The 27,371-nt window shown below is 44.3% G+C and overlaps 1 protein-coding gene across 1 annotated transcript in view; it reads left to right on the top strand.

Moving 5' to 3' along the window:
- Positions 1 to 27,371, top strand: part of lrp5 (low density lipoprotein receptor-related protein 5) — a 52,518-nt gene that overhangs the window by 14,954 nt on the left and 10,193 nt on the right. Inside the window, exons 5-18 of the mRNA XM_041037667.1 lie at positions 7 to 135; positions 3,588 to 3,784; positions 4,060 to 4,191; positions 7,116 to 7,204; positions 7,355 to 7,573; positions 7,696 to 7,784; positions 7,869 to 8,040; positions 23,597 to 23,813; positions 23,914 to 24,067; positions 24,851 to 24,986; positions 25,093 to 25,337; positions 26,123 to 26,307; positions 26,644 to 26,792; positions 26,950 to 27,127. Coding sequence (XP_040893601.1) covers positions 7 to 135; positions 3,588 to 3,784; positions 4,060 to 4,191; positions 7,116 to 7,204; positions 7,355 to 7,573; positions 7,696 to 7,784; positions 7,869 to 8,040; positions 23,597 to 23,813; positions 23,914 to 24,067; positions 24,851 to 24,986; positions 25,093 to 25,337; positions 26,123 to 26,307; positions 26,644 to 26,792; positions 26,950 to 27,127 — 2,291 coding nt within the window. The remainder of the gene's footprint in view (positions 1 to 6; positions 136 to 3,587; positions 3,785 to 4,059; positions 4,192 to 7,115; positions 7,205 to 7,354; positions 7,574 to 7,695; positions 7,785 to 7,868; positions 8,041 to 23,596; positions 23,814 to 23,913; positions 24,068 to 24,850; positions 24,987 to 25,092; positions 25,338 to 26,122; positions 26,308 to 26,643; positions 26,793 to 26,949; positions 27,128 to 27,371) is intronic.

Raw genomic sequence — 27,371 nt, 5'->3', positions numbered from 1 at the left:
TAACAGGAAGGTGATAGTGAATGTGGACATATACTGGCCCAATGGTCTGACCATAGACCTGGTCGAACAGAAGCTGTATTGGGCGGATGCTAAACTCAGCTTCATCCACAGAGCGAACCTGGATGGATCAGCACGGTAAGGACGTTTGTGTATGGGGATTTATGTAATCGTGTGAGCTGTGCTATCGCCGTTGCTCTCTGACAGTGTAGTGGGCTCTGTGTCCACATCTGCTGTCCCCTGGTTCCCTTGTGTTACCCCAGCAGGATCAAAGGAGGAACATGCCAGAAACCGAAGCAATTAAAGCAGCAAACGATAGAAAGAGGGGACCTGAGGTGGTCAGTTTAAATCTCCACAGTGAGTTATTTCATTTTGTCAAAGTGTAAAAAGGTTAGAGATCTCAATCTGAAATGTGATAGCTTGTTGTGGATTTGAAGCAGTAAATCTATCCATCCATTTACTGCTCCTTAATCCAGGGCTGGATAAGTAAGGTAGTGAGCCCATTAGGTAAGGTAGTCCGGGCATCTCTCTCTGTTCAGAAACGTTTATCTCCTCCTGGGTAACCCCAAGGCGTTCCCAGGCCAGATGAGATGTATCGTCTCTCCGGTATGTTCTGGGTCTATTATCAGCTGGACATGCCTGAAAAACCTCCAGTGGAAGGTACCCAGGAGGCATCCCCATCAGATGCCTGAACTGCCTCAACTGGCTCCTTAGTTTGCTTTACTCCCAGCTCACTCCCAGTGAGCCCAGCCACCAAATGAAGGGAAATTCTTTTCTTCATTCTTTCATTCTTTCATTCTTTCACTGCCTCTTCCCAAAGCTCAGGACCGTAGCTGGGGGGTTGGAACAAAGATGGACTGGTAAAGTGACCGCTCTGCCTCCTGGCTCAGCTCTCTCTTCACCAGCTCTGGGGCATTGGTCACATTACTGCGGATGTTGTACCAATCCGCCAGTCAGACTCACGTTCCATTTTACCGTCACTCACGAACAAGACCCCGAGATCCTTAAACCACTTCGAGGCAGCAACTTGCTCAAAACCAGTAAAGGCAGTCATGAAAATGTCAGCGCTCAATTATCAAAAGAACACGTGTCAAGACACTAAAACAACCTTTAAGGCCCATTATGTGTTGGTGAAATGGCTTTATAATACTAGCTTACTTGACACAGTCATATCTGTTATCAGTTGCTATTATGCTATATAAGTGTGATGAAGGTGGAAATGAAAAACACTTCTTTAAATTTTAAGCAGAAAACACAATTTAAGGCTCTTCTACTGAAAGTTTAAAGATTAGCAGGAGAAGTTTGAGTTTTCACTCCGTTCAGCTTCTTTCCAACAGAGAAAGGGAGGAGAGGAAGAGAAAAATAGCTGCACAGACAGAATGAAAGAAAAGTAGAGAGAGAGCATGGGAGAGTTGTCCAACACAAACAGAACTGTGGTATGGAGGCCCCAGTCAAAACACACACACACACACACACACACAGCTTCACACACACTCCCAGTGCATCTCTGTTAACAGCTCAATCTTTCCTTCTCTCCTTCAGTCAATCCAGCCAGCTTCTCTCTCCATATCTTACCACTCTCTCTCTCTCTTTTTATCCAGCCTTTCTCCTTCGTTCTCTTCGCACTTCTCCAAGTTTCCAGACAGACGTCTGCTAAAGGCGAATACTGAAAAAGCTGCATTTCTATATCAGTAACCTCAGGAGACGTTACGAGGAGTGTGCTAAAATGTGTCACGGCACACATATCCATCATCGGTCCACCAAAATCCAAACCATTTGTAAAAATAATTTTCAATATCGGTTATTGACCGTTTGCACATAGCTGAGATTCCACTAGAAGCGCCACGGGAACCTTTAAGAACACTGCAAAGCAGGAATCAGGAAGGTCACGAGAGATGGACATATTTTCTGTGTGAGACACCGAGCTCCTCTGGATCAGCTTACAAGATAAATTATTTTTACACTGCAGTTATTTCATACATACACACAGATCTGAGTGTCCTCAGTGTAAAGATGCTTGAAACAAAGTACGTTTGTGTGTTTGTGTCTGTATTAGCTCATCGTTCAACCAGTCCACAGCACAGACTCAGAAATAAGTGTAAAAGCAGCTGTTCCCTTTGTTACCTACAGCGTTTCCCTACAATTGTAACAATATGGTGGAGAGGCTGGATTAAATCCAAGCCAAGGTTTAGTGGAAATGCTCGATGCTCTTGGAAAATGTTGTAACCTCAGCCTGCGACTTTGTTCCTATGGTGCAGACACCGTGCACACTAGCTCTGCCTCTTCTTGCTTTCATGTAACCGTCGTGCATGCGTATGTTTGTAGGTATGTTAGGAACATGTGACGCTCTGTTGTGCTGATGGTCATAAAGTCACAGTGGAGACGTGTGCTTGTTCTAAACAACTCAATTCGAAGGGAAGCTTTAAGCCGAGCGTACCTGACAGCTTCGGTAATGAAGTAATTTGCCCGTTTGCTAATTAATTTGTACACATGCACACACACGCTCACAAAAGCTGCACAGAGCTTTGAAATCTGGAGTTGGTTAAATTTGTTCTTTCTTTTTTTCCCCCCCTCTTAACCACCGCTGGCAGGCACCTCTGCTTTTACAGCACACACATAGGACTGAAAAATGATGATTGATGAAAGCCAGTTTCTGGTGTGTTGATATTCTAAATACAAGCCTCCTTTGATCCTGTGCCTGTGTGCGTTTGTGTGAGTACATTTTCCTGTAAGTGATTCTAAAGTGTGTTTTAGAAGAGAGCCGCTCTCCCCTGATCAGATCTCTCTTGCTCGCACACTTCTCTAACCCCGTCATGCTTTATGTAATTGTTTGGCCCTAAGGATAGAGAGAGCGCATACCTTCACCCAGGCTGTGCAGTCTTCTAAATGTGTTGTTTTAATAAGACGGTCTCAGGAAAGCTTGAATCTGTGTTTCTGAGGTAAAACTACTGATCACATTGTTGTGGAATGTGGTCTAGATATTCATGGTCCCTAGAGGAGCATTCCTAATGGTTTTCCGGTCATTCCTCTTGTGCCTCCATCAGGCCAAACTGTCAAACTCTACATTTTCCACTTCTTTTTCTTTATTTGTTTTTTCTTAAAAAACACCTTCATGCCAAGAGAACACACTCTGGATTTTATTGACTTTAGAGTCCCCAACACATTTTACACTTTTTCTTTTGCTTAGTTTTGCTGTTGATGAGGGAAAATCCTCTGTATGTTGATCAAGTTGTCCAGCAACTTTGTTTTATGTGGTTTCATGTTCTAATGTGGTTGCGTTTGTGTGTTTTGCATCTGTCTCCAAGTGAACCTGACTGTGCAGAGGTGGGTTTAGGGCTTGGTATCAAATCTCAATACTTTTTTCTTTACTGACCAAAATATGACTGTTGCACTGAGTAATAGTGTCAGCACCATTTTACACCGTGCTTTATTTAGGTGCAAAGTTTCTGCATGTTTGGCTTTAGCTTCTCTTCTTCTTTCTCTGGTTCACTTCCATGGCAGGGAAGCGTTTTCCAGTGGGACTCTCCAGCTCCAAACACAGACACAACCCTTTCTCTCATTCTAAAGAAGCGTTTCATTTTGTCCTGCAGTGAAACCGTGGTGGAGGGCACCCTCACCCATCCCTTTGCGCTGACGCTGTCTGAGGAGACCTTGTACTGGACCGACTGGCAAACCCGCTCCATCCACGCCTGTAACAAACACAGTGGAGACAAGGCCAGAGAGATCCTCAGTGGGATTTACTCTCCCATGGACATCCAGGTTCTGGAGCCCTATCGACAGCCTTACAGTAAGTTGGATGTTTTACCTGTGTGTGTGTGTGTGTGTGTGTGTGTGTGTGTGTGTGTGTACAGTACAGGCATTAGAGTGAGAGCAGTATTCCAGCGAATGGATGGATCTGTAATAATAGATTAAACATTACTTCCTGTTTTGAGAAGCTAATCATATTTTCTTCTTCACTTGTCTATTCTTCTCTCTCTCTCTCTCTCTCTCTCTCTCTCTCTCTCTCTCTCTCTCTCTCTCTCTCTCTCTCCCTGGTCTTTTTGTTGATATCACCATGTGCAGTCCATACTCCCTGCAGTGACAATAACGGAGGCTGTAGTCATCTCTGCCTACTCTCTCCAGTTCAGCCTTTCTACAGCTGCGCCTGCCCCACTGGTGTCCAGCTTAAACCAGATGGGAAGACATGCAAGCCAGGTATGGACCCACACATTCCAACAGTGTGACCACAGACAAACAGCTGCTGGTAAACCCTGAGATACACAAGACTGGGTCAAAACCCAGACTAAGTGAAACAGAGTCTGAAACGTGGCCCATTCAGATCCATGTTAAAACATTTCCAAGCTGCTGCTAAAATCCTGATTTTCTAACCTCGACGTCGTCTGACAGAATCACCACACATCAAAAAATGAAAAAAACTGTGAGAGGTGCACTGCTAACATTTAAAAAAAATCGAATCAGTATATTTAATCAGTGCTTTAAAGAGAACATCACATAGGTTTGATTTTACTTTTAAATGGATTGTTAAAGTGTAGCTACGCACTCAGATTCCACTCGAACAGAACAGAGGAGGGAGGGAGGGAGGGAGGGAGGGAAGGCTGTGAGGTCTGCGTCTGTGGGAGGGACACACTGGTGCAACAGTTAGCCAGCATTCAGCACTTTATGCTGACATGTGTGATACGTGAGCTCGGATTCTTGGCTGTTTTGTCATGGTTAGGGAAAAATCGAGAGAATCTGGCTGAACCAAAATTTGATATCCAAGCAGACCAGAGACTGTAGCTAATTTAAGGCTGAGTGTGAGTAATACTCAAGTTACTTGTGAGTAACTAAAAGTCTAACTGAAATATTTGAGTGTAAGCTCACTGTGAGCCGGTCTTTGTTTGAGACCAACAGAATGCTGAGTTTTCTGCTGTAACGATCAGCTGAATTAAGACTTTTAGTTCTAGTTTTACAACATGAACGTGAAATTTTATTCTCGATCTTGATCTTTTATTCTTGGTCCTTGAAAGAAACAAAAAAATGTTCGCTCTCTAGCTTTTGATATACACAGATACTGGAGTCAGATCTGATGCAGTATATTAAGATGCATTCGATACCTCCATCGCCTTTGTCCTTGGGCGTCTTTAGCGATGCAGCATAGAGTGACAGCGAGTAGCAACAAGTGAAACTGACCCCTGTGCTGGCAGAGTGGGACACCAACTGACCGGCCGCCATGTTGATTCCCACGATGCTAAAACAATAGAGCCTTATTCTGCTAAAACACCACAGTGTGTTCGAGTGCGTCGGTCTGTTGGGCTGTGTTATGTGAATGTATTAAATTTGAATGAAGCATGCCAACCAATCACTTAGCCACTGTTGACAATAAAAACAACAATGCTCTATTGTGTCAGCCTGGTGTGTGTGTGTGTGTGTGTGTCTTTGTGTCCATGCTTCTAATTTGTTTTGCTTGGCTGGTTAAATTGAAGGCGTTTGTTATTGCGCTGGCAGCAGAGCATGTGTGTTAGTGTGTGTGTGTGTGTGTGTGTGTGTGTATATGTGTGTGAGTGTGAGTGTGTGTGAGACTGTTTGTCAGGGGTCTTTAAGTGTCTCAGAGTGAAGTCGAGCGAAGAGAAGAGTGGAATCACAGATGCTTTCCCTCGTTCCTTTTCATTCTTTCCCTTCATTTATCCCCCGGTTGCCTGAGCCATTTAGGTAACAATGGAACAGCTCTCAGTGTCAGATCTGATTGGTGGCGAGGCTGAGAGATGCCGGATTTTGATTGGTTGTGAAAGAGCCACTGGAACGAGAGACAGATTTACATGATTTACAGAACTATGTGTTCTTGATATTTGAGCTGATGATCTGACATTTTTTAGCTATTGGAGATTATGTGCTGTGTGCTGTATAATATAATATAATATTGCACAGTACAAATTTAATTACAGATAATGAATTTTCTTTGTAGGTTTTATAAAGCATACACTTTTCTGGACCTACTTGAAATGTCAGTATTATTTCTGCTACACAGTCACAGCTTTGTCTTCACATTCAAGTGAATTGATCTGAAATGTGAACAAAGATGAGAGAGGAAGGGTCGGGGATATAGGGTAGGGCATATAGGGGAATAGAAAGCAGGAGACACTTTGAACTGCTTTAAATGTGAGCTCTTCAGAGTCAGAGGTGTGAGAGACAAAGAAAAACAGTTAATTGTCTCCCATGAGGTGAGTTTGGCTCCTGTTAAATCTGAACCAACAGCCAAACACAGTGGAGGATCCCTCAGGACAGCAGAGCCCTTTGTTTCCAGACCGGTTGGAGCAAGGAGGAGAGAAGAAAAGTGATAATAGTGGAGCTTGGCTCAGGCTCGAAATCTTTTTCACCACAGATAGATTGATATTGGACTGTGGGGTTTGGCTCTAATCCAGATACCAAATACTCAGACTGGGATCTGTTGGATGGTGCCTTGATATCTATACTTTAATGACACGAGCTTTGGAGAAATGCACAATTTTCCCAGTGGGAGGAAAAATGTCTGCTGTTTGTCAAGTTTCTAATAGTTCTGAGTGAACAGCAGAGGAGTCTGAGATATTTGGGATGGATGCCACTTGATTTCAATAAGTCCAGACAACCTTATATGAGAAGATCCTGTGAATGTCTGTGTCTGTCAGTGAACCTGTGATTCTGTGAAAAACACTTGAGCATTAAGCATCTCACCTCCGCCTCAGATCCCAGACTTTTATTTGGAAACAGCTTTGTAATGTGCCAGTAGCCTGATGACATCATGAGGCTTATTTCCTCATGTCACAGACTCATTTTAACATATATCACCATGTGTGGATGTTGAAAGACTTTCTTCCTGTTAAAGGAGTTTTTTTCTTGCCACTGTCGCCTTATGTGCTTGTTCTGGGGTCAGACTCTGGGTCTCTGTAAGGCACTTTGAGACAGTTTTGATTGTGGAAGGAGCTGTATGAATAAAACAACGAAATATTACAAGGGAATAAAAGTCTGGATATCTCATCTAAGGTGGTGTTCATATTTAGCAAATCTTATGGATTTACACCACATAAGACCAGTTGTCTCAGAGCTAAATGAAGTCAGCATGAATGAACACCTAACAACTGTTTAAACTTGCGTGGTTTGTTCAGGAGCAGAGCAGGTTTTACTGCTGGCCCGACGGACTGACCTGCGGAGAATCTCACTGGATCTGCCGGACTTCACAGATATAGTCCTACAGGTAAACACAGACATAGTCCTGCAGGTAAACACAGACATAGTCCTGCAGGTAAACACAGACATAGTCCTGCAGGTAAACACAGACGCACAAACCTTCTCTGTCACGTTGAGCTCTCCTCAGATATTCACCGCTGTTCCTCGGCTTGTGCAGGTTGACGACATTCGCCACGCCATAGCTATAGACTATGACCCAGTTGAGGGCTACGTCTATTGGACAGATGATGAAGTACGGGCCATCCGCCGATCCCATATCGATGGCAGCAATGCCGTGATGCTGGTCACCACAGAGATCAACCACCCAGACGGCATTGCTGTGGACTGGGTAGCCAGAAACCTGTACTGGACTGACACTGGCACGGACCGGATTGAGGTACATCTGAGACTTTACATTGAGGTTTTATTAATTGTAGAAAGCTGTCTATGGAAAATCACTGTTTGGCTGTTTGAGTAGGAACAGTGCTGTATTTTATGTGTGTTGGATTTTAATTCCAGGTGACCAGGCTGAATGGAACCTCTCGGAAAATTTTGATTTCTGAGAACCTGGATGAACCCAGAGCCATTGTCCTGGACCCCATTAATGGGTAGGTGCTAGTGTGAAATGAGAATGAACCGGTTTCTTCATCCCTTCATCAGTTTTCTGTGACCTGAGCTTCTGTCTCCCTCAGCTACATGTACTGGACTGACTGGGGCGAGCATCCTAAGATTGAGCGGGCCAACCTGGATGGGACAGACCGGGTGGTTCTACTCAACAGCTCTCTGGGCTGGCCCAACGGGCTGGCGATAGATCACGCGGCAGGAAAACTTTACTGGGGCGACGCTAAAACTGACAAGATCGAGGTACGTCTAACAGCAGACTGCACAACATCCGTGCACAGTCTCGCCAACTTCTCTGTTCAAAGCTGAAAGACAGGCGTTACGTGGAGTCCTACGATAGCCGGACAGACTTAGACACCATTGTGTTAGGTTGTTGTCGTCTGGTTGGTGTCTCTGCTGGTCCAGTGTGATCGGGCCTGTCTGGTTTGCTGTGGTCTGCACTGGTCTGGTCTGACGTTTTGTCCATTTCTGAAGGACACAGTGCCGAGAGTCAGAAGTGCTGCATGTTGGACTTTTGTATGAGGAGCTACAATAGAACAACATGTGTATTGATCCTATAATTACCTTGTAAAAAAAAAACAACACTCAGTGCTGATTTGATAAACACAACACAACACAACTGAAGTGTGATCTCATATGTCCGTTTGACTCCATCCAGACTAACACCACTCTTCACAGTACACATTGTCTGGATGTGTGGAACGCTCTATATAGTAACCACTCACACTGTATGTGTCTGATGTCGTGCCAGCGAGGTCAGACAGCACCAGAATAAGATTCCCTCATGTCTTTGTCTCTCTCATGATAATTCTTGGACAGAAGTCGCTACACAGCACTTACACACATCCTCACATCACCTGTTTCCAGTATGGTATGTCTGATCAAATTGTCTCAGAAGGAGAAGAAGGAGAAGAAGGAGAACTGGTCCATCATAAAACTGGTCCCACAGGTTCACTTTGCTTTTGATGTTGTTTATTAGCCAAGAACCTGCTGCAGATGATTTCACAGTTGTCCTCTCTGGTTGAAGGTCTACTTCTCAGTGACGTCAGCCACTGCACTGGATGAGCATAATGAAAACCTGCAGCCACACGGCTCTCAGAACTGCACTGTATTATGTTATTAGGGTGCAGCTTAAAGATATGAAAATATAGCGTGCCTGTCTGGAAGTGTTGTGAAGCAATGTTAAAAATGTGATAACGGAGCAGGTCATTTTATGGCTGTGACTCCTTCCTGGTGAGTGGCTGGAGGGAGCATATTAGGAAATGGCTCTGTGATACCAGCTGTCATCTTGTCTTTTTGTCACTTTGTCATTTGAGTAAGACTGCCTCAGAACAATGGGCAGGGCTTGGCGTGACTGCGTTTCCTCTGGGTGTGAGAGTTTGGTGGAGGTGAATGCTGGAGAGTTGTCAGCCAACGCTGCCTTCGTCTGACGAGCCACATATTCCCGTTTTCTTTCTTTTTTCTTCTTTTGTTGTTCCCAAACATTTGTGACATAGATTTTAAACATCGCTGGGTGGTGATGCAGGTCAAAAGGTCGCGTTATATGATCACAGAGTCAGGTACTGTGAAGGTTTCTGGCCTCAGGAATCAGGTCTCTGCCAGAAAACGGAGAATCCTTAATTTACTTACTTTACTTCAGCGTAAAAAGAAATATACTCTGTAGAGAATGGAGCCTTCACACACACACACATCACACTGTGTGTAGCTGTTTTCCTACGTTTTGTTAATGTGCCTCAGTTGAGAAAACAGTAACAGTCGCATTAATGTGTGTGATTTAGAGCCCGGGAGGTCTCCACACCCCAGCCTCAGAAGCAGAGGACAACAAAGTGAGGCAGGGTTTGGGGGGTGGGTGGGGGGGGTGGCGGGGTAGTGGTGGTGGTTGTTATTCTTGTTGCCCTTCCCCCTCTCACCAAGACTTCTGTGGCTGCTTTTAAAGCAGGTGTTCCTCCATTCTCCTTCACTCTGTCGTATCTCACACTGAGGGCTCTTATTTTTTTTCCACATGTTCGTCTTAAGCTCTTTTCTCCCCTGGATGTTTGGTTGTTCCTCTCTCAGCTTGTCAGTGCTCTCTGCGTCTCTGTTTTTTTTTTTTTTTATTTTTTTACTTCATGTCTTGCTTGTCAGTGATTGTTGCTGGTTTTGTGTGTTTATCAGTGTTGTCACTGTGGTCTGTTGATTGTTGTGGCGTCTGCAGAACCGGACGAGTTCACTGATGTTAACGTGTTTTCATAGCAGCACAGAGAGGAAGAGAGAAGACCAAAATAGTGAATGCCTGAGCTTTCTGGCTGAATGCTTACCAATTGAAAAGGGGTGGCTGCTCCTTCCCTCCCTCCCCTCCCTCCCCTCCCTCCCTCTGTCTCTCTCTCTCTCTTTCTCTCTCTCTGTCAGGGTGAAAGGACCCGCCTCAAAGGGCTTTTTTCACGTTTCAGCCTTGTTTTTATCCTGTTGAAAAGAAATTGCTGCTGGGTGTGAAGACATTTCCATTGTATGTCTGCCTCTGCTGTGTGTGTGTGTGTGTGTGTGTGTGTGTGTGTGTGTGTGTGTGTGTGTGTGTGTGAGCGCGCACACATGTAGTCTAACTTTTTGTTATTACATAGATGAAGACTAAAGCTGAACAGTCACTGTAAGATTATAAGCTGTCATAATCACACTCAGGTTGGGGCTGTGACCTGTTAAATGTATATTCTGACTTTCATTAATCCCGTATTTAGGCAGGTGCCCACCCTGAATGCGTGTGTTTACTAATCTGTCCATAAAGTTAAAATCTGGAGATCGTAGGCGAAACAGAGCTGAGTGTGAAAGCAGCTGAAAGAATAAGAATTCAACTCTGTAGCTTTATTTTTTAGAGCTGCTGTGATTAACTGATCGATTGAACAAAGGAGCGTTAATCAATATGTATTGGGATAAGTGTAGTGAATTGAATATGTTTGGGATTTTGAGTTGTTGGTCAGACAGAACAGTGTCTTTGAACACATCACCTTGTGTATTTGGATTCTTCAGTGTTTTCTGACATTAATCAGTGAATCGAGAAAACAATAGATTCACTGATAATGAAAATAATCTTTAGGTGCGCTCATGAAGTAACCATGCTAGGTTACCTGCTAAGTTACCATGTACAATAACTGGAAAAGCCTCCACACGTTAGAGAGCACTTTCTGCTATATTCAGTCAATTTAATGTAGTCATGTAAATCACTGTTCAACAGATTAGAATTTAGGAAAATACGAAAACCTTTAAATCACGTGTCAGAACTCAGCCAGGTCTGAGTTTTTTACAGATATCTGATTATACTGATATGTGATGCCTTTAAATTTAATCCGTTTTAAAGCCAAGAAATTCAATAAAATTGCAGTTTATAGTTTATTTTATTCACTGGTTATAAAACTCAGTAAACAGGGCATCATGAGAGCCATAAAACCTTAAAACTCCATCTTATGTCGACTGTAATACACCTGATCTTCCCGTTCTTTTGGTCAAACTGAAGGCCTGTTGTTCAGATCAGTCTCCAGCGTTCAGTACAACAGCTTTATTTCAAACCTGTTTCAGCAGCAGCCAACAGCCTGTAATGTTGTTCAGTCCCGGACAAAACGTTCTTTAATTTGTGGTCAGATCAGATCAGTGCTGGGAGATTTACACCTGTCTTTTACTCATGAAATAATGAGTTCAGAAGCTCCGTTACAAGGCTGCGTCGAATAAAACCAAACCTCAACGTCGTGAATCAGTCTCCCTTTTGAAATGTGGTCATTTTGAATGGGATTTTCTCAGGAAGCGTTTACCCCCCAGCTGGTGCTGTGACCAAAGGTCATTGTCTTCAGTGATTCCACTGGTTATTTTTTTTCCCCCAGTTAATTAATCGGTTGATTTTTTAGTTTAAGAAAGTGTTGTTGTAATCAGTGCAGCATGTTGGAGGCCCTGCTGCTTTGACGTGTCAGTGGGTTGCAAAATCTTGAATATATCTGATATGACTCACTGCATTAGTGGTGTGTACATGTACTGTACTCGGATATTTGGATTGTGCCCGTACTTCAGACAATGTTGTGCGTGAGTATGTGCGCAAGTGTAGTGCAGCAAGCCTGCCAAACAGCTGAAAACTGAACAGCGCCCAACATTTTACTTTCGAAAAGCGAGAAAAGAGAGAATGATAAATGACTGAGGCAGACAGAAGACTTTCTCCAAGAACACTGGAGAAATGCTCTCTCTCTCTCTCTCTCTCTCTCTCTCTCTCTCTCTGTTTTCAAGTCTTTTTTAAAGAAATCTGACTCCCCCTCTGCAACCTCCCACCCAACCCAACCCCCCTCGTCTGTGGAAAAAAACCCTCTGAAGTTACCACAGGCCCCCTCCTTTTGAAAAGAGTGTGTGTTTGGTGTTTGTGTGTGTGTGTGTGTGTGTGTGTGAGTGTGAGTGTGTGAGAGAGAGAGCGGCTTTGACTGATGTGTTTCTTTTCTCTGCACACACACACACACGCACAAAACAGCTGCTTTGTTGTGATTATGCAGATTGACTGTGCGTAGTACCATTCAGTCACACTGTGGAGCCATATGGTAACTGCTTGGGAGAGTGTGTGTGTGTGTGTGTGTTAGAGGTGGAACTCAGAGAGCAGGGAGGTGCATATGGTGGAATTTCCCCTGCTTCAGGCATAGTTGCAGCGGTGTACCGGTTTCACGGTACCATGGTATGAAAACTGATGGTGATCACACCATGTAGAGATACTTATTACCTTTGCTAATGGAGAATGTCACCTGCGCGTCGTACATTTCCTTTCCTCCTTGACTGCCTGAAGCAAAGTGACACACACACACACACCGAAGAGAAAATGGCAGAAAGAATCAAGACTGATATCACTAATCTCCATTCCCTACAAAATAAATTAAAATCTGTGGCACAGGATTTCTTTGTCCTTGAGGACAGGTGTCCAGTTTCCCATCTTAAAGTTAAATCCCATGTGAGAAAAATATATGAATGTTTAAAACACTTAATATGATATATCATACCACATTCCAGCTCCCGGCTACATGTGACCCTGATCTGACCCTCTAAAGAAAGGCACACTCACTCACACGGCTCAGGAAGGTGACGTAAGGTACAGACAGGGTCAGTCAGACTTTGTACACATGCTGCCACTGTAAATGTATGTTTGTATCAACCACAGTAAAGTGTTCGCTCAACAAAAATACTTCTGTGTTCATTCCTTGGGTGATACTGTGATATTTTCTGAGACAGTTATCATCCTGTGAAAATCTCGTACTGCTGCCACCCTACTTAAGGCCCTGCACGCTGTTTCAACAGCTCCTCTCTTGTTTCTGTAACCGTCCAGATAAACAGGCTGAGACTGTACAAGACCAACTGAGACACACGTGTTAATGTCAGTGGTGGAATGCAACCAAGTGCATTTACTCAAGTGCTTTGTTTAAAGGTAGAGTAAGCTCTTCTGGAGAATGTCGAACTCAACAGCAAAGCATGTACACCCCTGCCTTCAGTGCTCCTGAAGGAAGGTAACATTACCTGACTCACATAAATCCACTGAGCTAGCAAACTAAAACCCCTCGCACGTTGTACGGACAAACACCGTGATTCAGAGCGAACGACAGGACGACAAACTGTCACTGCAGTTCAGCTGTGATGCTAACCAATCAGAGAGGACGAGACGGTTTCCCATAGCCAGCACACCAGCTCCAGACGGAGACACTCACAACTTTCCTGCTACCATAGCTAACATCACACCCACAGCTAACTACTAACCATCAAATCAAGTCAGGTCAAGTTTTATTTATATCGCCCAATATCACAAATTTGCTTCAAGTGGCTTAACACGCTGTGCAGCATTACGACACCCTCTGTCCTCAGACCATCCTCCAAAGAGACAGCAAAGTCCTGTCTGTGAAAACCAGGCCCTTCACAGACTCATCGAGGGCCTCTGAACCCAGGTTAGAGAGATGTGTGGTCAAGTCCAGGGACTGGAAGGAGAGCCAGGGCCTGCACCGACAACTGGAGAACCTGAAAAAGAAAACCAGGCAGATAGGGAGGCCACTAGTTGATGAAGAGAGGCCCTGGAAGATAAAATTCAGGACAAAGCTGCATTAAGTTTAAACCATGGCCTGACAGAGTTCTTCCCTGGAATGCAATGAAATAAATTAGAACAAGAAGCCAGGAAGCAGCAGACTGTAGACCTGTAACGAAACATTCAGCAGCTCAGCACAAAGGTCCAGAATGAACATAGCTTGTTTGTTCAGGAGCAGGTGGAGTTAAGATGGAGGAGTCATTTGGACAATAGTGACAAACTGAAAGACCCAGAGGAAGTCATCCTTCTTAAAAACTAAAAAACAGTCGACACTAAAGACAAGCAACTCAGAGCCCTGGATGAAAAATATAACACAGAGAAAAAGGCCATGAGCCAAAACAGAGATACTCAGCAGCCTGAAATCCAGGAGCTCAAAGGAGAAGCACGATGTGGTGTCATGAAGACCTCAGAGACAGACGAGGAACTCCCCCTGCAAAAGGAGCTGATGCAGCACCTTCACGGTGAAGGTGCTGTTGGTTCAGGAGCAGCTGCAGACTGCTCAGAGTGAGGTCCACATCTGCGGTCAGGTGGACACACTCCACGTTCTGCTCCAGCTGAAGACCAGGGAGAATGAGACCATCCAATCCAGAATCCAGGGGGTGGACATTACCCAGCCTTTGTGGACGGTTGTCCCAGCTGGTCAAACAGGAGCAGCAGAGACAAGTTTACAAAACGAAGTTTCCAGTGGACTCTAAAAAACTGATGAACGCACACAGACATGTGTTAGTATACACCAGAAACACAGCAGTGAGGATGACGGTGCAGCAGGAGCTCAGGGGTTAACACAACACCACCAAGACTATTCTGAAACTGGAATGTGTTAACTATAAATACAGTGTATATGGTGTATGACAGAATGAACATATGACTTACTGCATCAGGACATGGGCTGTGCAGAATAATATTTAACATTAGAACATGTAACTAGCAGAAAGGCATGAAGGGAAAATTACCTTTAACTACAAATGCGTCATGTGGGTGTTGACTTTCTTTCTCCTTCAGTGCTTCTCCTAAAACAACACTGAAGACGAGTGTTTTCACTCAGGTCCTCTCGGCCTCTGATAGCTGCCTGGCAAACGCTGCGTAGCTGAATGGATCAATTAGATAAAAGAGAAAAGAGTGAAATGAAGTTTTGTGTGGACATTGGCCTCTGCGCTGCCCCGATGCTTTATCTCCTGCGAAGGCCGTGAAAGACGATTTGAGGCGGCTTTGTGAAATGGCGGAGCCTCTCTTTATAACACTGGCAGTGGTGATAATGGAGCAGGCAGCCAAGGACAGGCAAACACACACACACACACACACACACACACACACACACACACACACACAGGCAGCAAAGCAAACTAAGTTGTCTTCTCACTGGTTTCACCAACCAGCTTGAGATGCTTGGTGAAAGTATGACGCTGGTACCAGTCCGGCACATGCTGGTCTTAGCTCGGGATTCAGCCTTCCTGGTTTTCCCAATTTTAATTTGATGTTTAACATCTAAGCACAGAGAAGTGTCCGACCAACAAAAAGCAAAGCTGGATCGAACTGTTCGGCCATCAGTCGCCACTCACTCTGTAAAACTGCTACCGTCTGTTTATTTCTTCACTTGCTTGCAAAGATGCGGTTGAAGTATTTTAACACGGCACAGTGTCCGCTAACATGGCTCCTCAGGTGATTCCCTGCCGGCTGCTCTGCTAACTGGCTGCAAACTGTGGACTGGATTTCCTGAACGGAGGCGTGTCTCAATGAGACGCTGAGTAATGAGACACGCCCCCGTTCAGGAAATCCATTCCACAGTTTGCAGCCAGCTAGCAGGCTAGCACTGAGCAGCACCGTGGCTAACCAACTTTTCAGCGCAACATGTCGCTGTGTGGAAATATTTTATACTAGAAACACAACAAAGTAAGGCAGCAACGGGCAATGTTTGCAACGGACAATGTTGGCTAAGCCGTTGTACCGAGGAGCGGAAGCTCCGTCGCGACCTACAAGTGGTAATAAGTAGCGATTAGCTCGATGCTAACATAATATGGAGAATCCCATTGACGGGCTAGCGCATTAGCATCGGTCGTGCTATTAGCTTTTACACACAAACGATAAACCAAAGCGGGACACCATAACAGGTGAGTCATCCAGGTAATTCACACAGCAACAACATATCAGTCACAGACTGATGTCCCTTCCAGGTACAGCTGGAAGAACATGAACCGTGAGTGAGCTTCCGGCCCGCGGGATGTTTGAGATTTGAAAAACCTTGATTTGTTGCTGCTACAGAGCCAGTATACTTCATCTGTGCTGATCAGATCAAGCAGCGCTTTTTATTTCAGTTTCATTAGGAGAGGGGCAGTCTAAGAGAAGGTTACCCTGTATGGGTATCTGCTGAATTTAATAAATATTAACTGTTAACAGGATTTCCTGTTTCTCTGGCCTTATACTTACCTCAGGTTGGAACATACATTCATACATATCATACTCACTTGTAGAGAAGATTCATTACAGCATCACATAAAACCAACAATAATGATAATGATACTAGACAATTCCCCTGCGGGAAATCGCGAGAGTGGTGCATTGCGCTACCGCCTGTGTGAGTTATTGTGCTACTGTGGGTCTTTGTGAGTCTGTGTGAATGTGTGTCTGTGTGAGTGTTTTCGTCTGTATCAGTCTGAGTGAGTGAGTCTGAGTGTGTGGTGCTGCCGCACTGCACAGGACAGTATTGAAACTATTGTGTGTCTGTTAATATTAAAGCAAACAGAGCTCTGGTATTGGAGTAGTATCATATCAGCAGATATTCAAATTCAGGTATCGGGATCAGATTGGAAGTGAAAGTATGTGGATCGGTGCATCTCTACTCATGACCCTGCTCTGACGTGTTTTCATAAATCCTGATGGAGCAGACTGTGTGTAGCTCACAGGTTAGAGAAATAACAGAAACACCTGTTGCTGCTGCTCAGAGTTTCCACAGAGTTTCCACAGTGTCCTGCCAGCTCCCTCTCCTTCCTGTTTCTTCTTCCGTCCTGTTTCCCTCTGTCTGTCTCTCTGCTGCATGCACTCCCCCATCCCTGTTACCGCAAAGTGACTGTAGCTGCATGTCTCATTTCCTCTGGGAGCTCAGCCTCTGGCCCACATCTGTGCGTGTGTGTTGTGGCTGATCTTATGTATCCTATTAGAATGGTAATATTGCGGTCTGATGTAAGCACTGTTGTGGTGAGCGAGCAATAGCAGCTACTAGCCCACAGCTGTGTGTTTGTTTCTGCTGCGTCCCATGTGGATAAGACAGAATTTATGCTCAGGTCCATGAAAATTGGCTTAAACTGGTTTTGTTGTTACTTATATTAGAAATGTGTCTCACAGCAGATGTGAGGTGTCTGTCTCTGTCCGTTTTCTGTAGCTTTCGTACCCACTTCACGCCATGATTGTTGATGGAAGGACTTTCCAGTGCAGGTGTACTGAACAAAACCTTTTGATTTCCGATGTGGTCGGACAGCGTGACCTTTGACCTACTTCTGGCAGACCTTAAACCAGCGCTAACACATCACCCGTTGTCCAGGCACAAAAACTGCATGTAAAACTGCAAACAAACAAAATACAGTGGTTCGTCTTTTTTTCTTTGAATCTAAGTCAGTGTTAGAAGTGAAATGATCTCAGGTACAGCAGGCGTCACTCTGCATGTTCCCTCGGCTCCATACAAATCTGTAAAAAGACACTTAAAAACACCTTCTGTTTTTGATAAGCAAATGTTTTCTGAAATTTCAGTGGAATTATCAGGCGCTGCTCAGTTCTAATTGTGATAATGCACAGTGTTTACAGCAGTGGCATTATCCAATGTGTATAAGACCAAATGTACCAAAAATAACAGGAAACAAAGGTTTAATCCCTTAACAAACACCAGACAACAGACAGTAATAATAAAATAATAGAAACAAATATTATTTTACTGCTAATTATACCAGGGTCATGCTTGGACTTCCTCTTACTAAATCAGAGGCCTGTGAATAGTAAAATGGTTCCTTAATCCTTTACTTTGATAAAATTATCTTAACATCAACTTGGCCGATCCGGCATAAACCTTTGTTCCTTTGTTAGAAATCCCTCGACACTAACTTGAAGGTGAATCAATCAGCCTGTTGCTGCCTCCTAAAGCTGAATAATTACAAACTACAACTAAAAGCAAATGAGTCAAACCTGTGGAGCTGTGAACTGGAAATGAGCTGTATGGAGCTTTAGGTAAATGTCTTTTTTATTTTAGGACGTGTTAGAGACAGTCAGTGGACGTGTTTGTGCATCAGTGCAGTGAGCGATTGAGATTTTTTTGACCATGTACTTGCCTCATATTGGGTTTTTTTATGGTTGTTAAATAACTTGGTATTGATTGTGTCATCTGTGTGTGTCATGTTTCAAACAGTCCAATGTTCCAGTGGAAGCAGACGCCTGCTGCATAATGCAGCAGGTTGTTTTGATTATTGTTCTGTGATCAGATTTAAGTTTTGAGTGAAGTTTAGGTTGTGGTTTGATGACCGATGGCTCATCTTTTAACATGTACCTATTCAGGAGTTACAGCAGCAGCGTGACCCTGAACCCGACCAGTTCTGTGTGGAACTGGGTTATGGGGTGAGATGGAGTGATATTATTTTATAGGAATTTTTAAGAAAAACGTGCTTGAAGATAGAAACTCTTAGCATTTAAAGGTGAGTAGCTGAGAAAGCAATAAATTTATGGCCACACATCCAAAAGTCACTGGAACTCAGTGGTGGCTGCTATTATTATCAGCAAGGTTTCTTCGTGGATGAGTTCAGTGCATTGTGTGTCGCACGTTGGTTTAGTCTCAGGTTGCACATTCCTGAGAAATGCTCCCATTATGAAACGCCCACACACACAAGTAAACAATCCCAGGGTGTCTTTACGTCCTCTGTTTGCTTATATAGGAAACAGATCGCACTGTGTCTTCATGGATGTGTGTGTGTTCTGACTGCGCACCAGCACGCCTTAGCTTTGGGGTCAGGTCATTAATATGTTATGAACTGAGGGGTGTAAATGTTTTTTTAATCCTGTTTAATGAATGACAGTGTTAGCGAACATATGTGGAGTAAAAACATCTGTATGATGGGAGGAAATTGAATCCTTTAAAAAGAATTATGTACTCTGGTTACATACATTGTTGTTGTTGTTGTTGTATGAATCTAGTTTACTATGTTTTTGGCTCAACGGCTGGTTAAAAAAAAAGTCTAGTTTAAGACCCTGAGCATAGAAACACATTATTCTTATTCTGTATTTTATTAGTGCACAGCACACAAGCATCAAACACACAGACCTGTAATCTGCATGACTCAGACATCTCTAATGTCCGTTGCTGATAAATGTCCATGAATCTGTACAGAGCTCATATTAAACAGAGACGCTCCCTTCATGTTCAGACTCGCTTTTCAGTACTTTTCTTATGAATAAATATCCGACTGTGATCAAAGCAGTTTAGTGCGGGAACGATTTGACAGCTAATCTATTAGTCAGTTGATAAACTGTTGGTGATCAGTCAATAATGAACATGATGTATTTAGAAACAAAGCAAACATTCACTGCCTGCAGCTTCTCTCTGTTGCTTTTATCTATTTTCTTATATGTTACAGACTAAATTACTAATTAACTAAATCGATTAATCATCAGTGGACTTTGAAAATAATCTCCGGTTGCCTCAGTTCTCTGTAGGCCTCCCACAGCCGGTGAGGTCAGGTGATCCTGTGCTGTAAAGTGGAAATAATAGAAGCAGATGGGAGTTTTGCATACGGACACACAGTAAGCAGAGTATCCCTGGTTGGTGTACGGCATTAAGGTTGTGGGTGATTCTCCTGTTTTCCACAGGATTCCATTCATCCATTGTGTTTCATTATGTTTATCAGAGAATATCTGTGTGTGTGAGCGTATGTGAACTGTCCTGTGACGGTCTGACTTCTCCCTGCGTGTCCGATGAGACCTTTGTTACTTTTCTGTTTGCTCTCTTTCTCTCTTTTTGTCCTTTTTTCCCACCGTGTCCATCAAGAAATGAGACGTTCTCACACCCAAAATGGGGAAAAAAAAAAAAAAAAAAAGACGAGGGAAAGAAAAAAAATTCACACTCCCAGTGCATAATTCTTCCTGAAAAAGCCAGCGGAGAGAAAGAGCAAGCAAGAGAGGAGGAGAGGGCAGAGAAAGAGAGTCTCTCTGCCATCTTTTCACTGGGATGGCCATATCTAATTGTGTCACAGTGATAAATGAATAGGTTTTTTGTGGAGGGGTCAGGAACCTCCCTCGGATCAGAGGCCCATCAAAGTGAATGGTTTATTTTTTCTGTTTGCTCGCCCCCTCACCCTCCCGCCCCCTGAATGGATATTTAAATGAGTATTCACTAAACAGATCTCTGCTGCTCATCACAGCAACAACACTGATTCCAGTTCTTTTGCTCTGGATGTTATCCTCTGCTTTATGGCAGCACAAGACAAGAGTTGGTTCTTGATGACAAAATAAAATCAAACTCTATGGCACATGTGAGCAAATGTTTTGTGGAGTCGGTATGAAATGTTTTTCCACTGGAGAGGTTCCATCTCTTTTCAGACTCCCTTTTCTTTGCAGTCAGTTCCTTTTGTTTCCAGTGGAAGGATATTGGAGTGTTTTTGAGTCGGGTTTATTTCTGGGTTGAAGGCTGAAGTAGTTTTGTCTCCAGTTTATCATTCCTCTGTATATTTGGGTGAAAGTATATGTTTGTTTGTGTGTGTGTGTGTGTGTGTGTACTTGTCCATATATCTTTATGAGGACCGAAATCAGCAGACATTTTAGGAAAATGAGCACATCTGTAACTAGGATTCAGTTGTGTCATACATATTTTAAATATCTTCATTTTATTTTAAAGTGTAATTTACAGAATGAATCATGGAGAACTTTGTTTTACATGTGGTAAACGTGTGTGTTTGTATATATATATATATATATATATATATATATATATATATATATATATATATATATATATATATATATAATTTTTTATTTATTTATTTTTTTTTCAGTATCATAACAAAATTATTATTCATATTAATTTCAACTATATTGCCCATCCAAATCAGTAATAGATAAGATTGTCCTACGTGAAGTGTGTCTCAGTGAGACGTGTCCAGGAGGTGCCACAGAAGTAAAGTTCTGGTCTCCCTCTGCAGGGCTTTGTTCTCTGTAGGTGTGGACCTGGGGGGTAAGGCTGGAACTCTTGAGTGAAGGGACAGGAGGGGTTGTGTTGGTGGCGGCGTGTTGTTTCAGGTATATCTGAGACAATCCAGGACGTCCAGATCCAAGAAGGACAGGTTTATCAGAAACCAAAACACTGAACAATGGTTTATAATACTATGATACAGGCTTTTACAAAACTGGGAAGTTATTGTAGCACTTCAGTCACACGTGAAGCTGTGGAGGGCTGTTATCAAACATGTCATGCCCTGGCTGCTGTCTGCTGAAAGCAGGACACATTAGAGCAATTTACATCTAACGTTTTGTCAAGAAACAGCTGTCCACAGGACCGCCTGCCTCGGCTGCCTGTCAGTCCAATATCACAAACTTTTAGAACAAGCTGAGGCTGAATATGAAAATCAGAAAACATTCAGTCAGTTAAAAGACATGGTTGGAGTTATTCAGAACAAGGGACGGTCTGCAAACAAAAGCCCGATCAGGTCCGGTCAAGCCTGGTCTGACTGCGATGGATTAGGTTGTTAAGATTTATTTATTTGTCTGAAAAATAATGAAGAAATTCTGAAAAACTTCAACGGAACCAACTGCAGTTTGGAAAACAGACACCACCACAGCCTCACAGGCTACAGCACATCAGCACAATGTCACAGGCTGGTAATTGTTCTGACGTAGTGATGTTATCTGAACAGTCATACTTCTTAAAACAGAAGCAAAATGACTCATAAACATTAAGCCCGTCCTGGTTCTCTGCTCCTGTAAGTTAGACTCCTGTTCTCTCAGTGTTTCTTGGTAAGTCACACACGGATCTGCAGGGAAAAAGCCAGCCACTCACTACATATCTTGGTCCCAGATCTCTGAGAACAAAATTTAAGGGATCCTCATTAAAAGTGTGTTTTTATGATTCATTCGATTTTTTTTTCAACTCAAATACTGGCATCAGTACCGGCCTAAAAAAGCTAAAGGTAGTCATCTTTTCCTCTGTTTTATTGGAAAACACATCGTGTGGGTCATGATGACGGTTGCATTGTGTTTCAGCCAAAAACATGCTAAAGCCCTGATCGTGGCCTTTTCCCCTCCCGTCCACACACTGTACGACCCAGGCAGCGCTTTAACAAACTGTTAGCATCTTAATCCTGACTTAATCCTGACTTTTAATCTTTCTGTTTGCTGCGTATGAATACCGCAGCTAACTGTCCAACAGAATTCCTCCGGTTTGTGAAATCTCTGGCATGGCATGCTGAAGAACTTCAGCAGTGCGTGACATACAGACACACACACACACACACACTGACGCAGGCTGCATATGACTGTAGTGTGTCAAAAATAAAAGCGTGTGTCTATTTCAGTCAGTGCCAGTCCAGTAATAGCACAGGCGGTGAGGAGGAGGGCTGGACGCAAGTTCTAATTGCAGCCTTGTCAATTGCAGCTCTCGCTATCCACCCGTAGAGAAACACACACACACACACACACATATATATACACACACACACACAGTGGGGGATTTGTTGGCAGGGGTGCCTGTATCAGTTTTCAACAGCCTAGTAATAGATGCCTTGTGACTGATATGTGCGCACACACACACACACTTTGTGTAACTTGTGTCGGCATAGAAATTTCTGGCTGATATAATGCTGTCTGTCCAATGAATGGCGATTTGACAAGAATGTCTGTAAACTACATTAAATCTGAGCAGGTTAAACGTGACAGTAACACACACACCAGCTGATTAAAAATATGCCTGTGTGTAAGAGAAATCCCATGGAATTAATGCCTTCATATTTTCATGGTTTCATTTCACCCTGCGTTCTGAGCTGTGATCAGCTGAGACGCAGATCTGAGCTCTGCTTCTCATCAGGGTTGAACGCTCGTTACATCCGATGCTTGAGGAGTCAGTGGGTGGAGTTTGCATTTGTGTAAGTGGCAGCATCAGAACTCAGAGCTGGTCGGTCGGGCTCCGTTTCTGATGGATGTTTTTTGTCATTAGCTGAACATTTAGCTGGTCGCCACAGTAAACCTCTGACACGGGTGAATTCCCCTCTAAAGAAACTTTCCATTATTTCATTATTTTATAATTTCCATGGTTTTGTCCTGCTCTGTAGATGTGGGTTATTTTTGGACACCTAACTTCCCGTGGACATCCCCGTTTTCAGCCTTTTGCCACATCAGTCACTTCCCTTTCCACCACTTTCTCAACCTCTTTACCCACAACTTCTCTATCACATGTGCACTTCTGTAACCTCTCTGGATGGAAATGGACCCCTCCCCTGGGAGGTCAAAAGGTCAGGGTCAGCTTCAGAATAGCAACCACAGAGCAGGTAGATTTGATGTCTTGCTCAAGGACACCTCAGTTAAGCTGTCATCGCATTCTCTGGGACGTTAGAGGAACCTTTCACCTTTTTTTTTTATAGCTCCGTACAGTTGTAGAATCTAATCTGGCAGTTTTTATGAGCGTGAAGAATGTAAGGCCGTAAGAATAAGTTTTAAATGTTCACTGCAGCCTTGAAAAAGCTCTAAAAGTGTCCCTGTCTCCTCCGTCTGCTCCTGTCTCAGGTGATCAACGTGGATGGCAGTAACAGACAGATCCTGCTAGAGGACAAGCTGCCTCATATCTTTGGCTTCACTCTGCTGGGCGATTACATCTACTGGACGGACTGGCAGAGACGCAGCATCGAGAGGGTCCACAAAGTCACAGCTGTTCGAGAGATCATCATCGACCAGCTGCCAGATTTAATGGGGCTGAAGGCCACTAAAGTGACAGAGACATACGGTAAGGAGGACGGGTTCTCGGGTGGTTTCTGCACAGCAGCAGAACACGCTGAGCTAAAGCAGTAAACTGCGGCATGAACTAAACCTCAGACTGTGTTCAGGTACAAATGGCTGTGCAGTGGACAACGGAGGGTGCAGCCACCTGTGTTTCTGGCGTCGGCAGGCCGTCAGCTGTGCCTGTCCCATGGGGATGGAGCTGCTCTCAGACCTGCAGACCTGTGTGGTGCCCGAGGCCTTCCTGCTCTTCACCAACAGGTATGCCTACCTGTCAACCTGCAACACAGCTAAAAAGGAGCTGCTCTCCGGTTCACTGATCCTCTAACCTGCTACTAGTACACGCTACATTATTTTTTTATGTCTTATGCACATCACTGCCATGATTGTGTGTGAGAGCTGCCAAACCACAGATGACCTACAGTCAGTACAGTCCCTGAATGCATCCCATGCAGACATACACATAAGCTGTGAAGCTGCTCTTCCTGCTCTGCTAGCGTGCTGCTCACGCTGCACGGCGTAAATCCAGCTGACTCTTTCCTCTCCAGTGCTGTGAGCTGCTGTCATGTCAGACTGGAGCTCTGCTTCAGTCCGCTGTCAGTTCTCCATAGAGCCAACACTCTTTATTATCACCTGCATTGCTCAGCAGCAGGCGCTGCCTGTGTTCTGTAGTGTGTCCTTGCCATGTAACAACTGAACATCCTGTTTTGTGTGTAAAGACAACAGACTGCTCTTTGTTCGCTGCTCTTCAGGAATGTTTAGTTTCTATCATAACTAGATTTTTTTTCTTTAAGTAGTGATCACACCTGAGAGATGGACATTTTAATCACAGTGAACAGCAGTCAGACAAAGGGATGATGGATGGCCGTTGTTTTTTCTTCCAGTGTCTCAGTTTTCATTTGGTTTCAGAACTTCATGACACCATCTTATCTCAGCCTGAGCTGAACTGGTCTTCACTGGTTTTATGACTCTGTGAATTTGTAAAAAAAATGAAAGTAGCTGTTTTAAAAGAAAAAAAAACGTCTGATGTCATTTCCTCCTCAGGGACAACATCAGGAGCATCTCCTTGGGAACCAACAGCAACGACGTGGCCATTCCTCTGACAGGCGTCAAAGAGGCCTCAGCTCTGGACTTCGACGTCTCTGAGAGGAGAATATATTGGACTGACATACAGGCCAAGGTGGGCTGGGCCGTGGAAGCTCACTGAAGTTTATGTTACATAATTCAGCCTGAATACATGTTTGATTTTTATTTTCGCTAACATTAGTTTTTTCTCTTTCTTCCAGACCATCAGCAGAGCTTATATGAATGGCAGCTCAGTGGAACATGTCATAGAGTTTGGACTGGACTACCCAGAAGGCATGGCGGTTGACTGGATGGGCCGTAACATCTACTGGGCCGACACAGGCACTAACCGCATCGAGGTGGCCCGCCTGGATGGCCAGTACCGGCAGGTTGTGGTGTGTAAGGATCTAGACAACCCGCGCTCGCTGGACAACCCACGCTCACTAGCACTGGACCCAGCCAATGGGTAGGCCTGCCAACTGCAGCATTTAAAAACATGACTTACTCACCTCATTTTCTGAGCTGTGCAAAATCAGTGACCTCAGCATGGACACGTGTGTAACACACAGTACTTTACATAGAAAAGTTGTGGCTGCAAACAGCTGAACGGCTGATGAGAGCAGCTTGTGGCTGTGATTCACTGTCAGACACCTGCGCTATGCTGGAGGTTCACATCTTTCAAGGGGTATGAGCTGGCACACGCTACATGACTTCATGTAGCGTGTGCCTTCACTCTGTCTGAGGTAGTGAGAGCGTAGCTGTGTCACCGTGTTGGTATGTAGGTACAACAGGCAGCGTCCCGCCTCTTTTTCCTCATAACCTCCAGCTGAGCGAGCGATGATGCAATTAAACCCGTTTTTTTTATTTAACAAGGCCGACATCATCACTGTTCATCCACAGCCGAACCACCCCCAGATACTCTGATCCTGTGTGTGTGTGTGTGTGTGTGTGTGAAAGTACCTGTGCTGGCGTGCCAAACGCCCTAACACATGCCACTCACCTGGTGATGTCATGGCCCAGAGCTGTCAATACGCTCGCCTGGAGGCATCTGATGTCATTTTATGATCACATAAGACACACGTTAGAAAAACAAAGGTACAGAGTGGGAACAGGTTTCCATCCTGGCTCACAGCATCTGATTAAACAAATGTTCTATCAGAAAAAAGCTTTTCCTGAAAGCACCGCAGCTCTTCTGAGACGTATGACGTGCTCATGTGCGTCCCAGGCTGAAGCAATGTCCGGTCTCCACAGCTACATGTACTGGACAGAGTGGGGCGGTCGGCCTCGTATAGCCAGAGCCTACATGGATGGCAGCACCATCACGACCCTCGTGGATAAAGTGGGCCGGGCCAACGGGCTGACCATCGACTACGTCGACCATCGACTCTACTGGACTGACCTGGACACATGCATGATCGAAAGCACCAACATGCAAGGTTTGGACTCGCACAACAACAATCTGTCACCCAGGCAGTTACACACTAAACAAAATCTTTGCTGACTCATGCTGTTGCTGTGAGCTAGTGTTTTATACAATGGACAGAGTTTAACTTGTCGCCTAAAACAGGAGAGACTGGACCTGAACAAGTGACAGAAGGAAATAGGATTAGAACTGTAACAGATACATTCACCAGGTCATTGATTACTTTGCTAAACTAAGTGCCACAAACCTTTAATGATGGTGGCAGCTTCGCTTGATGCTTGGATGATGATGTCGTGGACGACGACAGGATGAAGGACAGGTTTTATGGATGCTGTCTTGTCTTCTGCAGGCCTTCAGAGGGAGATCATAATAGACGACCTCCCTCACCCCTTCGGTCTGACTCAGTACAGAGACTTTATCTACTGGACAGACTTTAACCTGCGCAGCATTGAACGGGCAGACAAACGCAGCGGACTCAACCGCACTGTGGTGCTGCAGGTGTGGAACCACTTCCATTTATGGCTCAAGTTTCAGCAGATTCTTTGAGCAAAATGTTGGATTTTTACTGTTATTGTTCATGTAACTCGTTTTTCTATTGACTTTGATTAATATCTCGGGGAATGATCACTAAAGATTGGCATCATCGTGTCCTCAGGGCCAGCTGGAGCTGATGCTGGACATCCTGGTCTTCCACTCCTCCCGTCAGGATGGTACCAACGAGTGCTCCCACAACAACGGCAACTGTGCCCACCTCTGCCTGGCCACGCCCGCTGGTGCCCAGTGTCGCTGTGCCTCCCACTACACCTTGAACCCTGATGGACGAAACTGTAGCTGTAAGTGCGGAGCTGCTGGGATTTAGGGAGTCCACCACAAGAGACACACTCAGGACTGGCTGTAAAGACACACGTCTTTAATAAGTATAACAACGAGTGCACATGGAGGAAGTGTTGAGTTTGTCTCAACAGCAAATTAAAACAGGAACAGATCAGAAAACGGGGCAGTGTGTGATAAGATATAGTTACTAAACAGAGGAGAGGAGGAAAGGTTTAAAGGCCAAAGGCCCTCGAATTTATAGTG

This window comes from Toxotes jaculatrix, chromosome 5, assembly GCF_017976425.1.
Source record: "Toxotes jaculatrix isolate fToxJac2 chromosome 5, fToxJac2.pri, whole genome shotgun sequence".
Lineage (NCBI taxonomy): Eukaryota > Metazoa > Chordata > Actinopteri > Toxotidae > Toxotes > Toxotes jaculatrix.
Note: the sequence above shows the minus strand (reverse complement) of the source record. Positions and strands in the feature narration are given on the sequence as shown.